At 43.9% G+C, this 15026-nt stretch overlaps 1 protein-coding gene across 4 annotated transcripts in view; it reads left to right on the top strand.

Moving 5' to 3' along the window:
• The window catches only part of CCDC171 (coiled-coil domain containing 171), a 103223-nt gene that overhangs the window by 38062 nt on the left and 50135 nt on the right, over positions 1-15026 (top strand). For all 4 annotated transcript variants that reach the window (XM_068234370.1, XM_068234373.1, XM_068234372.1 and 1 more), the window contains exons 9-10: positions 3726-3828; positions 12421-12521. In XM_068234370.1, the coding sequence (XP_068090471.1) occupies positions 3726-3828; positions 12421-12521 (204 nt within the window). The remainder of the gene's footprint in view (positions 1-3725; positions 3829-12420; positions 12522-15026) is intronic.

Genomic DNA, 15026 nt, shown 5'->3' on the forward strand with positions numbered 1-15026 from the left:
TTGGCTTCAGTAATATTGGAGGCATTTGTATTATATCAGTAAACCAAAGCTCTTTTTTTTATTACAAACCTTGCCAGTTAAATCAGCAGGTGGATCTCCAAAGCAAAGAAAAACATTTAATGTTCCCATTTATGAAATTGTAAATTTTGAAGATACATAAGTAGCCTATCTACAGTATAACAAAGTGATCAGAAAATAGATTGGATTTTTAGATATAAGAGCATTTTTCTATCCTCTTAATTAAGTGACAATCTGGTGCAAGTCTCCCACATTTCCACACCTGTGAAATGGATATGTCACGTTGAGAGTGGTAGTCCATATGGGTAATAGTGCAGAAAAGGAATGCTTGCATGAATTACCACTTTTGTAACATATCACCACTCTAGAAAGTAGCAGTACACAGCTGCACAGAAAGACAGTGGGCCATGTTCTGCTGCTTCTAAAAGAAGGGTGTCAATCTCTGTCCTATGGGCCAAATTTGGCACCGAACAGTAATTATATATGGCCCACAAGGGTAATTTTGAATTTGTATTGCAACTGGTGCCGTGCACTCCCCCTCCTCCCCCTTGTCCTGTGCTCCCCAGCCCAGTACATGCAAGGTATCGGTGTTCAGTTAGCTGTGATTATCTCCCCTCCTCTGGACACCAACAATGTCTGTCTACCCTCTACAGCTCACTGCTCGCCCTACATCCTGATACTACTCCTGCATGCCGTGTGATTACATGCAAGAGGAGAATGAAATGGGCAGAGAGCGGCCAGTGAGCTGTAGATGGATGGACAATGTTGGTGTCTGTAAGAGGTAAGATAAGAATGGCTACTGATGCATTGTATATACTAGGGAGAGGGGCCCATAGGACGGGCAGCCACTAGACTACCAGGGTTGCCATATTGGGGGTGGGTTGGAAGCACAAGACCAACAGAGATGCTATATTGTGGAAGGAGTGGGGAAGCACTAGACTAGTAGGGAAACCACATGGTAGGGGGAGGTGGGGCCACTTGACAATAGGAAACTGTATGGGGGAGGGGGGAGCAATAAACAGCAAGGAACTGTAAAGGGGAGCGAGGGGGCTACTAGACACCAGGGAACTGTATAAGGGAGGGAGAACGATGCAGTAAACACTAGGCTACTGAATAGGAGAGGGAGGAGGACCAATAGACACCGGGAAACTGTACAGGGGAGGGTGGCGGGCCACTGGGAAGGGAGTGAGGAACCACTAGGTCAGCAGGCAAGCTACATGGTAGAGGAAGCTGGGGCCACTAGACACTAGGAGACTGAATAGAGGAAGAGAGGAGGGGCAATAGACAGCAGGGAACTGTATAAGGGAGGAAGATGGTTACTAGACTTCATGGTTGGACTTCGATTTTAGTTTTGGCCCACTGTGTATTTGAGTTTGACACCCCTGTAAAAATAATGACCATGGTATAAAGGTGACATTGAGATTATCAGTAGGAAACTTTTTTTCAAATAGACACACACACACACAGAAATGGAAGCAGTATGGCACAACTGTAAACCTACCAAGACAAGGCCGTGTACCTAAACTCACAGGCCGAACAAGGAGAGCGCTGATCAGAAATGCAGTCAAGAGGCCCATGGTGACTCTGGACGAAATGCAGAGATGTACAGCTCAGGTGGGGGAATCTGTCCATAGGACAACTATTAGTCGTGCACTGCACAAAGTTGGCCTTTATGGAAGAGTGGCAAGAAGAAAGCCATTGTTAACAGAAAAGCATAAGAAGTCCCGTTTGCAGTTTGCCACAAGCCATGTGGGGGACGCAGCAAACGTGGAAGAAGGTGCTCTGGTCAGATGAGACCAAAATGGAACTTTTTGGCCAAAATGCAAAATGCTATGTGTGGCAGAAAACTAACACTGCACATCACTCAGAACACACCATCCCCAATGTCAAATATGGTGGTGGCAGCATCATGCTCTGGGGGTGCTTCTCTTCAACAGGGAAGCTGTTCAGAGTTGATGGGAAGATGAATGGAGCCAAATACAGGGCAATCTTGGCAGAAAACCTCTTGGAGTCTGCAAAGGACTAGAGACTGGGACGGAGGTTCACCTTCCAGCAGGACAATGACCCTACACATAAAGCCAGGGCAACAATGGAATGGTTTACAATGAAACGGATCCATGTGTTAGAATGGCCCAGTCAAAGCCCAGATCTAAATCTAATCGAGAATCTGTGGCAAGATCTGAAAACTGCTGTTCACAAACGCTGTCTATCTAATCTGACTGAGCTGGAGCTGTTTTGCAAAGAAGAATGGGCAAGGACTTCAGTCTCTAGGTGTGCAAAGCTGGTAGAGACATACCCTAAAAGACTGGCAGCTGTAATTGCAGCAAAAGGTGGTTCTACAAAGTATTGACTCAGGGGGCTGAATAATTACGCACACCCCACTTTGCAGTTATGTATGTGTAAAAAATGTTTGGAATAATGTATGATTTTCATTCCACTTCTCACGTGTACACCACTTTGTTTTGGTCTTTCACGTGGAATTCCAATAAAAATCGATTCATGTTTGTGGCAGTAATGTGACAACATGTGGAAAACTTCAAGGGGGGTGAATACTTTTGCAAGCCACTGTGTATGTACGTGTATATGTGTATGTGTATGTGTGTGTGTGTGTGTGTGTGTGTGTGTGTGTGTGTGTGTGTGTGTGTGTATATGTATGTATGTATGTATATATATATAATTGCAGAGGGGCTGCAGCACACAACAGGAAAACAGTGACAGGGGCTTTTGGTTACGCTTTAACGCGCTTAAGCTCACCAACTGCGCCAAAGTGTCCCCGATCTGGTGAGTCCTACTCTACCATGCATAATGCCAGTTTTTATAAGCAGTCTAGTGGGAACTAAACCAAAAACCCAAGAGTCAACTAAATGGGAAAAAAAAGAAATTAAAAACACCTTACCTTTCACTAGCTACCAAATGAACTCTCTGAACATGTGCAATGCACTAATTTATATGCTTAACTGTGCTAGAGGTGGGTGTGGTTATGCAGGCTTACAGGGGAAAATTATAAATAAATACCAAGGGGTAAGCAGCACAAACCAAATTTTTTTATGCAATTCTATGCAAAGCATGCACGCAGCACAGGAGGTCCCCAACCTCCATAAGAAATATATAATTGCAGAGGGGCTGCAGCACACAACAGGAAAACAGTGACAGGGGCTCTTGGTTACGCTTTAACGCGCTTAAGCTCACCAACTGCGCCAAAGTGTCCCCGATCTGGTGAGTCCTACTCTACCATGCATAATGCCAGTTTTTATAAGCAGTCTAGTGGGAACTAAACCAAAAACCCAAGAGTCAACTAAATGGGAAAAAAAAGAAATTAAAAACACCTTACCTTTCACTAGCTACCAAATGAACTCTCTGAACATGTGCAATGCACTAATTTATATGCTTAACTGTGCTAGAGGTGGGTGTGGTTATGCAGGCTTACAGGGGAAAATTATAAATAAATACCAAGGGGTAAGCAGCACAAACCAAATTTTTTTATGCAATTCTATGCAAAGCATGCACGCAGCACAGGAGGTCCCCAACCTCCATAAGAAATATATAATTGCAGAGGGGCGGCTGCAGCACACAACAGGAAAACAGTGACAGGGGCTCTTGGTTATATAAATTATATATATATATAATTTATTTATTTTTTATTTTTTTAATACCACTTTGTCATTGTACTACTTATTAAAACTAATACCATTTTAACTGTCATGCAGACCAAGAAACAGCAGCTTTCTCTGGAAGAGGTGTATGGATATACTATAAGGGAACTACAGGGACTGGTGGACAGCTTCAATGTGTCAGGCCTTTCTGTATCAGGTTAGTTGGAGGTACAGTGTGACAGATGCATCTGTCTGCATTTTTAAGTGACTTCAATGGGGGAATTGTACAGCTGTCTCCTAGATTCACATCACTGCATGTTCTCATTTGATGGCATTATTCTAAGAATCCTCACAGCAGTACTCTGGCCTGACTTTCCTACCGGAGGGTCAGGGCGATAGGACCTGCTGTTGTAGCATTGTACGTTGATTTACAAGTTTTATAATCCAGGAGGACCTCTAGGAAGGGGCACACATGTTGTACCCTGAATCCAACAGAGAAAAAGGTCTTTTCAGTGTACCTGTAAAGGGAGCAGATGTTTTCATGGGCTGGAGCCAAAGTCTTGAGCCTGTGTAAGGTCACACATTCACAGAGGTTGTGTAGGACATTCAAGACCTAACAAGGCATTCCGCAACTTTTTATACAGCTTTTCATTGTCCCAGCATGTTCATACATCTCTTATGAAAACTAGACAACGTTAAATGTGCACAAATTAACATATGGTTCAGCATTTAATTTAACTTTCCTGGCATTATGATTATTTCCAGATTTAGGTTCTAAAATCCATGCAATTTTTTCACAAACTTTTAGACCCTAAAAACAAGAAACAAAACATACCACAGAGAGATCTGCAGCAGCTCCTGCATATAACTCACTCAGGCACACGATTATGCTATGAGCTACAGATTACTGCTAAAGAGGTTAACTCATTCATACATTTACATTTTCCTAAGCTGTAAAAAAAAAGTGCATCGATATGAGAATGTAAGTGTTTATTTCAGGCTGGTTTCATAAATGTGTGGTGCAATTCTCCCACAGCAGGGTAGGCGCACCACACCACAGGAAAAGTGCACCGCACTAAAGCCCCTTTCACATTACCCTGACAAAAAGTTACGGTAATCTCCACCAGCACAGGGAGTAGTATGGGCAGGTTCAGGTGCATACCTACCAATTTTCTAAAATAAGAAAGAGGGACTTTTAAGTCATGCCCCTTCCACACCCCTAACCATGCTCTTGCCGCATCCCTAGTCACGCATACCATAAAGATTTCATAAGACAAATATGTTGTCAAACCACACTGTTCCTTTCTATCCTGGTTCATTTTCCTTCATATTAACCACATCAAAATAAGAAATATATAAATTTAAAGGATGGGAATAAAGTTTAGAGTAAATTAACCACTTGACCACTGAGGGGTTTTTACCCCTTTAGGAACAGGGCAATTTTCACCTGTCAGTACTCCTTCCATTATTTCGCCAATAACTTAATCACTACTAATTCACCACCAATTAGGCTTTCTTTGGGAGGTGCATTATGCTAAGAATTATTTTATTCTAAACAAATTTTAATTGGAATAATAAGAAAAAAAATCATTATGTTTCAGTTTTTGGCCATTAAGCTGGCCATACACTGGCCCGATTTGCCGCCGTTTCGACAGCAGATTCGATCACTGGGATCGAATCTGCTGCCAATCGTTCGCGCTACACGCCGAATTTCGATCCATTTCGTCCGATCCCGCCGATCGCTCCATGCGGAAAATTAACGTCGATCGCCCGCGGGTAGGGAGCGCGTCGCTAGCGGCGTTCGAGTGCCCGACGACCGACGCAATAGAGCCCGCATACATTACCTGCTCCGCCGGCGCGACTCCAGTCTCCCGGTCACCACTGCTCTGTCTGCGCTCTGGTCTCCAGGTCCGGCATGCCTCACTTCTTCTAGCCCGGCAGGAAGTTTAAACAGTAGAGCGCCCTCTACTGTTTAAACTTCCTGCCGGGCTAGAAGAAGTGAGGCATGCCGGACCTGGAGACCAGAGCAGCGGTGACCGGGGGACTGGAGTTGCGCCGGCGGAGCAGGTAATGTATGCGGGCGGGGACAGCAGCAGCAGCAGCACCACCACAACAAATTGTGAACGGTTTCAGGCTGAAATCGGTTCACAATCTGTTTGCTGTAAAGGTAGCCATACGATCCCTCTCTGATCAGATTCGATCAGAGAGGGATCTATCTGTTGGTCGAATCTGATGGCAAATCGACCAGTGTATGGTCACCTTTATAGTGTTAAAATAAAACGTTCTACTGTAGATTAAAGCCACACATTTTATTTGCTCATTTGTCCCAATTATTGAAACATTTAAAAAAAATTCCCTAGTAAACAAAAAAGACAAAAGACCAAGACAAACACTTATATCGCACTTTTCTCCTAGCGGACTCAAAGCGCCAGAGCTGCAGCCACTATTCAGCAGGAGACTTGCCTAAGGTCTCCTGCTGAATAGGTGCTGGCTTACTGATCAGGCAGAGCTGAGATTTGAACCCTGGTCTCCCGTGTCAGAGGCAGAGCCCTTAACCATTACACTATCAAGCCAATGTATGACGCCAATATTTTATTTGGAAATAAAGGTGCATTTTCTCAGTTTTGCGTCCATCACCAATTACAAGCCAGTAAATTAAAAATTAACAGTAATATACCCTCTTGACATAAATATTTTTAAAAAATGTAATCCCTAAGGTAACTACTTATGTATTTTTTTTACGTAATTTTTTTTTCCTATGCACAAAAAAAAAAGTTTGGGTACTATGGGAGGGTGTGGGAGGGACATAGTTAATTATAAAAGTTAGTGTTGGGATTTATATTAAATAAAAGTGGATTTTGGTATAATTTACTATTTGGCCACGAGATGTCTTCAGTCATTATTAGTACGTGAATCGGAAGTAATTCATGGCACAGGAAGATACAATGAATGCAGGCATCTCATAGACGCTGTGGTTCATTGAATCTCGATTCAATCAATTAATGAATGGGAACTGCATTCCCATTCATTCGTCTCTCCGCTAACGGTGACCACGGGAGCAGCGAAGGCTGCCCGTCGCTGAAGACTTATTTCCTCGGCCCTGGTACTTCAATTTGGACTAACCCATCTCCTCATTTGGGATTCTAAGTATTTTTAGTGAATGGCAGTTGCTCTGTACAGCTGCCAAAATGTGTAGCGAGCAGGGAGGCTGACCAGCATCATTATATAAATCATTTTCAGGGAATGTCTTTATAAAGAATAAAAGTCTTGCTGGGACTCCCCCATGAAGATATAGAGTAGCTCAAAACCTGTCGGTTCTGTCAGATTTCTACTACCTACCATAAGTGACAGAAAAGTAATTCATGGCACATTTTACTCTGGAAAAAACGTACTCCTGATTTGTATATGTTTAAATGTATTTTCAATTTTACAATTCTTTGCGATAGTGGTCCTTTAACCTCTTCAGGAACACAGGCTTTACTTCCTCCCCCCCTCCCTGAAGACCAGGCCGTTTTTTTTAAAAAAAAGGCCACTGCAGCTTTAAAACTAACTATGACAAGTAACTTGTCTATAGTAGTGCCTGGATAGTGTACTGGTTAAGGGCACCGCTTTTGACATGGGAGACCAGTGTTCGAATCCTGGTAAGGGTCAGTACCTATTCAATAAGGAGTTCAAGGCAAGACTCCCTAACACTGCAGGGTGGCCTCTTGAGCGTGTCCCAGTGGCTGCAGCTCTTGAGCGCTTTGAGTCCGACAGGAGAAAAGCGATATACAAATGTTCGTATTATTATTATTATATATCTTATCTAAAGTTTAATCACTTTAAGGCCGCACAACAAAGCACACAAGTGATTTTCCCCCCCTCCCCCCCCCCCCCCCTTTATCTCCTCCAACAGAGCTCTCTGTTGGTGGGGTCTGCTTCCCAAAACCCCCCCAGTGTTTTTTATTTTTATTTTTTTAATAAATATTTACAATGCTGGGAGACTAAAGTCGGAGAATCTGAATGACATGTAAGGGCAATGGTCAAATTCATCCATCCAATGGTTGGAACCAGAAAAGGTAGCTATTCCATCCTTTCTCCAAACACTCTGCTGTTTACTCTGCATAAAGAGATATCAAGGGTGTCTACCTGAGCAACATGGTTGGAGGAAAGGTCCGAACAGTTTATAATCAAGTTATGCGTATTTATCTCTTCCCAATTACCGGTTATACAGAAGTAGTCAGTTAACCTCATTACATTGAATTTTGTTACTTTAAAGAGGGATGCAGAGCACAATTTAAAACATTTTGTACTCAAATACAGTATAACAATTATTATTCCTACTCCATTTTCAATCCAGTGAAACGTCAGAAAACTCTTCTCATCTGAGAGGAGAGAATAAAAGAAAGAACCTTTCTATGCAGTTATCAGTACAGGCAGGTCTCAGTTTGATTTTGGAGTGTGTTCTATCTGCAGCATACACATTAAGGTTTTGCATAGTTTAACTACTTGCCGACCGCTCCACGATTGGCGTGAACGCTTTTAATGGGGCTAGCAGGAGATTGCGGATGTGCCGATGCACGCGCATCTCCGCTTGGAAGACGGAGCGGCGATCGCCGCTAGGAGACTGTTAGACGGCAAAACCACGTCTATTAACATAGTACAGCACTGCGATCTAAGGCAGCGCTGTACTGGGGATAGCCGTGTGACACGGCTGTCCCCCTGGGACACAATAGAGCGATCGGCTCTCATAGGCTGAATCCTATGACAGACGATACCTGTGATAGGCTGACTGGGGGAGGGAGGGAAAAATATAACAAAATTAAAATTTATTTAAAAAAAAAAAGAAAATATTTACAAAAATAAACACTGGGGGAGCGATCAGACCCCACCAACAGAGAGCTCTGTTGGTGGGGAGAAAGGGAGGGGGGGATCACTTGTGTGTTGAGTTGTGCGGCCCCGCAGCGAGCCCTTAAAGCTGCAGTGGCCCAGTTTAAGAAAAATGTCCTGGTCTTTAGGGGGTTTAACACCGCGGTCCTCAAGTGGTTAATAATTCCCACTGTAGCCAAATAATGATGAGACCTGCATATCTTTTGTAAGCTGTACAGTATGTCGGCACAAGTCAAACTGCAGATCAGAATGTACTAAGAAGTCCTGTAATGTGCTGAAATCAGCAACGCAACACAATAGGCTTGGTTCCCACTTGCAAGCAAAACGTTTCGCTCTGCTCTGGGCCAAACAGAATGTTCTGCATTGAAGAAGAGGGCAGGTTAGAAGTTTTCAGTAGCCTGGCAGTCACAGTGCTTCCCTCTCTGTATGTGACAATTACAGTAGCAATAAAAAGTATGTGAACCCTTTGGAATTCTATGGATTTCTGCACAAATTAGTAATAAACCGTGATCTGATCTTTATCTAAGTCACAACAATAGACAATCACAGTCTGCTTAAACTAATACAACACAAATAATTAAATCTTTCCATGTTTTTATTGAACACACCATGTAAACAGTGCATGATATCTCCAAGAGCTAATTGGAGTGAGGTGTTACCCAGCTGGAGTCCAATCAAAAAATGAGATTGGAGGTGTTGGCTACAGCTGCCATGCCCTATAAAAAACACACACCAGTTTTGGGTTTGCTTTTCCCAAGAAGCATTGCCTGATGTGAATGATGCCTCGCACAAAAGAGCTCTCAGAAGACCTACGATTAAGTATTGATGACTTGCATAAAGCTGGAAAGGGTTATCAAAGTATCTCCAAAAGCCTTGCTGTTCATCAGTCCACGGTAAGATAAATTGTCTATACAGTGGTTTGCTAAAGTATTCGGCCCCCTTGAAGTTTTCCACATTTTGTCATATTACTGCCACAAACCTCAATCAATTTTATTGGAATTCCACGTGAAAGACCAATACAAAGTGGTGTAGACGTGAGAAGTGGAACGAAGATCATACATGATTCCAAACATTAAAAAAAAAACCACACATAGCATTTTGGCCAAAAAGTTCCATTTTGGTCTCATCTGACCAGAGCACCTTCTTCCACGTTTGCTGTGTCCCCAACATGGCTTGTGGCAAACTGCAAACAGGGCATCTTATGCTTTTCTGTTAACAATGGCTTTCTTCTTGCCACTCTTCCATAAAGGCGAACTTTGTCCAGTGCACGACTAAGGGCTCGTTCCCACTATCGCGAATCTGCATGCGTCCAACGCATGCAGATCCGCACGTGTAATGCAAGTGGATGTGCCTGTTTCCACTGTAGCGTTGTTGAGGTGCGTTTTTTTCAGCGTGGAAAAAACGCACAAGAGCCAACGATTTCGCCTGCATCGGGAATCCGTGCGAATCGCCGCTAATGTATTTAATAGTAAAAACGCATGCGTTTGTTACATGCGTTTTTACCCGTGATTTCGCGTGCGATTTTGCACCTTTTTCAATTTTATTTAGCCCTGGCAGTGTCATGGTTAATTTCGCATGGCACCCTGCCATGCGAAATCGCATGCGAAATTGCGGGTAAAAACGCATGCGGAAACGCATCCGCATGCGTTTTTACAAGCGTCGGAATGCGGCCGAAATCGCGTCGCAACAGTGGGAACGAGCCCTAATAGTTGTCCTATGGACAGATTCTCCCACCTGAACTGTAGATCTCTGCAGCTCGTCCAGAGTCACCATGGGCCTCTTGACTGCATTTCTGATCAGCGCTCTCCTTGTTCGGCCTGTGAGTTTAGGTGGACGGCCTTGTCTTGGTAGGTTTACAGTTGTGCCATACTCCTTCTATTTCTGAATGATCGCTTGAACAGTGCTCCGTGGGATGTTCAAGGCTTTGGAAATCTTTTTGTAGCCTACGCCTGCTTTAAATATCTCAATAACTTTTTCTCTGACCTGTCTGGTGTGTTCTTTGGACTTCATGGTGTTGTTGCTCCCAATATTCTCTTAGACAACCTCTGAGGCCGTCACAGAGCAGCTGTATTTATACTGACATTAGATTACACACAGGTGCACTCTATTTAGTCATTAGCACTCATAAGGCAATGTCTATGGGCAACTGACTGCACTCAGACCAAAGGGGGCTGAATAATTACGCACACCCCACTTTCTCACAAGTACACCACTTTGTGTTGGTCTTTCACGTGGAATTCCAATAAAATTGATTCATGTTTGTAGCAGTAATATGACAAAATGTGGAAAGCTTCAAGGGGGCCGAATACTTTTGAAAACCACTGTAAATGCAGAAAGTTCAGCTCTGCTGCTACTCTCCCTGGGAGTGACCGTCCTGTAAAGATAACTGCAGGAGCACAGTGCAGAATGCTCAGTGAGGTGAAGAAAAATCCTAGAGTGTTAGCTAAAGACTTAAAAAAGTCTCTGGCATATGCGAACATCCCTGTTATCTCTGAATCTATCGTATGTAAAACACTAAACAAGAATGGAGTTCATGGCAGGATACCACAGAGGAAGCCACTGCAGTCCCAAAAGAACCATTGTTGCGTGTTTAAAGTTTGCAAAAGAGCACCTGGATGTTCCACAGCAGTACTGGCAAGATATTCTGTGGACAGATGAAACCAAAGTTTAGTTGTTTGAAAGAAAAACACAACACTATGTAAGGAGAAAAAGGGGCACACCAATATCAAAACCTCATCCCAACTGTGAAGTATGGTGGTGGGGTCATCATGGTTTGGGGCTGCTTCGCTGCATCAGGGCCTGGACAGATTGCTATCATTGAAGAAAAAATAAATTCCCAAGTTTATCAAGACTTTTTGCAGAATAACTTAAGGCCATCTGTCCACCAGCTGAAGGTCAGCAGAAACTGGGTGTTGCAACATGACAATGACCCAAAGCATAAACTTAAATCAACAACAGAACTGCTTAAACAGAAGGAATACGCCTTCTGGAGTGGCCTAGTCAGAGTCCTGACCTCAACCCGATTGAGATGCTGTGGTATGACCCCAAGAAAGCAGTTTACACCAGACATCCCAAGAATATTGCTGAACTGAAACGGTTCTGTAAAGAGGAATGGTCAAAAATGATTCCTGACCGTTGTTCACGTCTAATCTGCAACTACAGGAAACGTTTGGTTGAAGTTATTGCTGCTATAGGAGGTTCAACCAGTTATTAAATCCATCGGTTTACACATACCTTTTCCACCTGCACTGTGAATGTTTACATGGTGTGTTCAATAAAAACATGGAAACATTTAATTATTTGTGTGGTATTAGTTTAAGCAGACTGTGATTGTCTATTGTTGTGACATAGATGAACACCGGGTCACATTTTGTAACCAATTTGTACAGAAGTGCATATAATTCCAAAGGGTTCACATACTTTTTTTTTATTGCTACTAAGCATCTTGGCATCCCTGCAAGCACAATAAGGTATGCGTGTCAGGACACATTTTGGCTACACTGAGCCCCGGCTGTATGAGGGATGACACAGCATAAAGGCCCCTGCTATGCAGACTTTGTGTCCAAAATAATTTGGTGAAAAATCACTTTAATTATGTTTTGGCCACTTTATTGGCAGCAGCATCTCCACTCAGTACCAGTACCAGTACCAAGAGATCTAATACTCCTAGTGCCAATTATTCTGTGGAAGATTATTCTTGTGTGAAGGCCATTGTTACAGTAGCAGTGCTGGCTAAGGATGGAGTGGCATGGTTGTATTTCTTTTTTAATCATTTATCAGTAGATGTCTATAAATACTGTGCATAGAAATTAAAAGAGGATAATATAAAAACTCCCCTGGGTTTTGAATCGCTTCCTGTTTTTAAATATATATATTTATATTATTTAATGTTATTTGCAATTCCATGATTATATTTTATCGCTATATTTTTGGTCTTTAGGGACCCACAATAACATTAAACCTGCCGGCCCTGCTGTCCTTGAAGCGCTGAGACATACCTTGACAGATTACCAGAACAAGCTGGAAAGCTCATCTAATGAGGTAACCCTGCTACTTTTTGGCTCCGAACACATGGCCTCTGGCCTGTTGTAGTTCTGCTTGCTAGCTCATTTCAAAGGTCTGGACTCTGGGAATTGAAACTTGACAGCTTTTTTGTACGAGAAATCACTCCTGTCATCGATTTTACTTCTGACATGGCCCGAAGTGCTGAATTACAAGAGTTCACTTACAGGTTTAGTCAACATTTTGAACTTCGACTTCTCAGATTATTTGGTCTCCTCAGACCTCACGCTGTATGTTCTGCATTTTTAATTTGTTTTAGATACTAGATTTCAGACAATTATGTTGCCTGGTTGATTTGAAATATTGGAAGTCATTTGCTAATAATGTTCATGTTTATTTACCTAGAAATAACTAGAGGTATTTTCCTTTTTGACTATAAAACCAAGAAATAAAAACAGAGATTTCTTGTACATGCAGGCACGATCTGACAGCCTTCAGCCATGCAGGTTCATTGTTGTGTGGGAGGGAAGAGGGAGCAACCATGCAGGGGCGCCTCAAGCCTCTTTGTCACTCCAGGCAAGAAAACCCGTGGCGGCGCCCCCCCACCACCACACACACACACACACACACACACGCCACCAACAGGTGTATATCAATGGCATGCATATACAGATATTGCCAGGGCTTCTGGCATCCTCTTACATCCCAAAACTGGAACGTGGGGAGCACATTGGGCTCACTGCTGCTTAGAAGAGGGCATCATATCTGTGGATGGGGGTTGGTGGCACACTGGTGCTGCTGGAAAGGGGGTTGGGTTGCTCTGCCTGTTGCTGGGAAGAGGGGGTTTACACTGAGTACTACTGGGTACAGGGGGTCCCAATGAGTGCTAGTGGGAGGAGGGGTGAGACTTACAATACCTCAAGGTGCAAACGTATGTGGTTTTCAAATAGAAAAACTAAAAACTGAGCCAGATTAATAAAATATTTATATGTAATATACATGAATAAACCCTGCCAGTCTGAGCTTCTGACCAGGGGCAATGAAAGTAGCCAATATTAGAAATAATAGTGGGATGCACGGTGGTGGAGTGGTTAGCGCTCTCGCCTTGTGCGGGTTGGGTCCCTGCTTCAAATCCCAGCCAGGTCAACATCTGCAAGGAGTTTGTATGTTCTCCCCATGTCTGCATGGGTTTCCTCCGGGTACTCTGGTTTCCTCCCACACCCCAATCACCTACAGATAAGTTAATTCGCTTCCCCCTAAAGGTGCGTACACACGCATTACTGTAATGAATGACGGGTCCGTCAGACCCTCCCACTGGGCGGGCATTTTGCTGACAGTAGTGTGTGTGTACAGTCTGTCAGACAGACTGATGAGGCTGTTTCTGAATGTATCTTATCAGTCTGCCAACAGACTGTACACACGCACTACTGTCGGGAGAACGCCCGCCCAGCGGGAGGGTCTGACGGACCCGTCATTCATTACAGTAGTTTGTCTGTACGCACCTTAAAATTGACTGTAGACTAGGATACATACACTACACGATTCATACATAGATATACGACTACGGTATGGATTAGATTGTGAGCTCCTCTGAGGGACAGTTTGTGACAAGACGATATACTCTGTATAGTGCTGCATAAGATGTCAGCGCTATATAAATACTAAAATAAATGGGAGGAAGCCAGCACTAACAATGCACCAGGTGGTCTCTCTCCACAGGGGGGGAAGTAGACTGATAAGACAGCAGGAGGGGACTGACAGGTGACATGGACTTGCAGTTAGTGTTGCCTCTCTGTGAACAAACACTCCACACAAATCCTTTCCTTATGCAGACAAATCAAAAACAGCACTGAGCAACCAATGGAGGAAAGTAGCTGCACAAATCTCCCCCTGCTGATGTGTGACTTCCTCCACCATAGCACTACAGGCACAGACTCTTCCAGCTTAGGAAGGGTAAAGGGGCCCATACACCTAACGATTTTCCCGCCGATATACAGCAGATTCGATCACTGTGATCAAATCTGCTGTGAAATCGTTGCGCAAACACAAACGATTGATTTCCGTCTGAAATCAATCGTTCCCGTCGAGCCGTCCGTGCGGAAGATTTTTCTCGATCGCTGGCGGGCCGGGAGTGCGTCAATAGCGGCGTTCGAATGCCCGACGACCGACGCAATACAGCGGCAATACATTACCTGCTCCGGCCAGCGCGTATCCCCGCTGTCACTGATGTCTTCTTCTCCGCTGGGTTCCGCGTTCCGGTCCGGCTGGCTTCACTTCCTGTCCCGGCAGGAAGTTTAAACAGTAGAGCACCCTCTACTGTTTAAACTTCCCCGGACAGAAAGAAGTGAAGCCAGCCGGTCAGGAACCCGGCACCCAGCGGAGAAGAAGACAGCGGGGACACGCGCCGTCCGGAGCAGGTAATGTATGTGAGGGAGGGAGGGGAGGCAGCGGCAGCACCACCACAGATTGTAATCGGTTCTATGCTGAAATCGAATCACAATCTGTTTGCAGTAAAGGCAGCCATACGATCCCTCTCTGATCAGA

The sequence above is a fragment of the Hyperolius riggenbachi genome, chromosome 1 (genome assembly GCF_040937935.1).
Source record: "Hyperolius riggenbachi isolate aHypRig1 chromosome 1, aHypRig1.pri, whole genome shotgun sequence".
NCBI lineage: Eukaryota > Metazoa > Chordata > Amphibia > Anura > Hyperoliidae > Hyperolius > Hyperolius riggenbachi.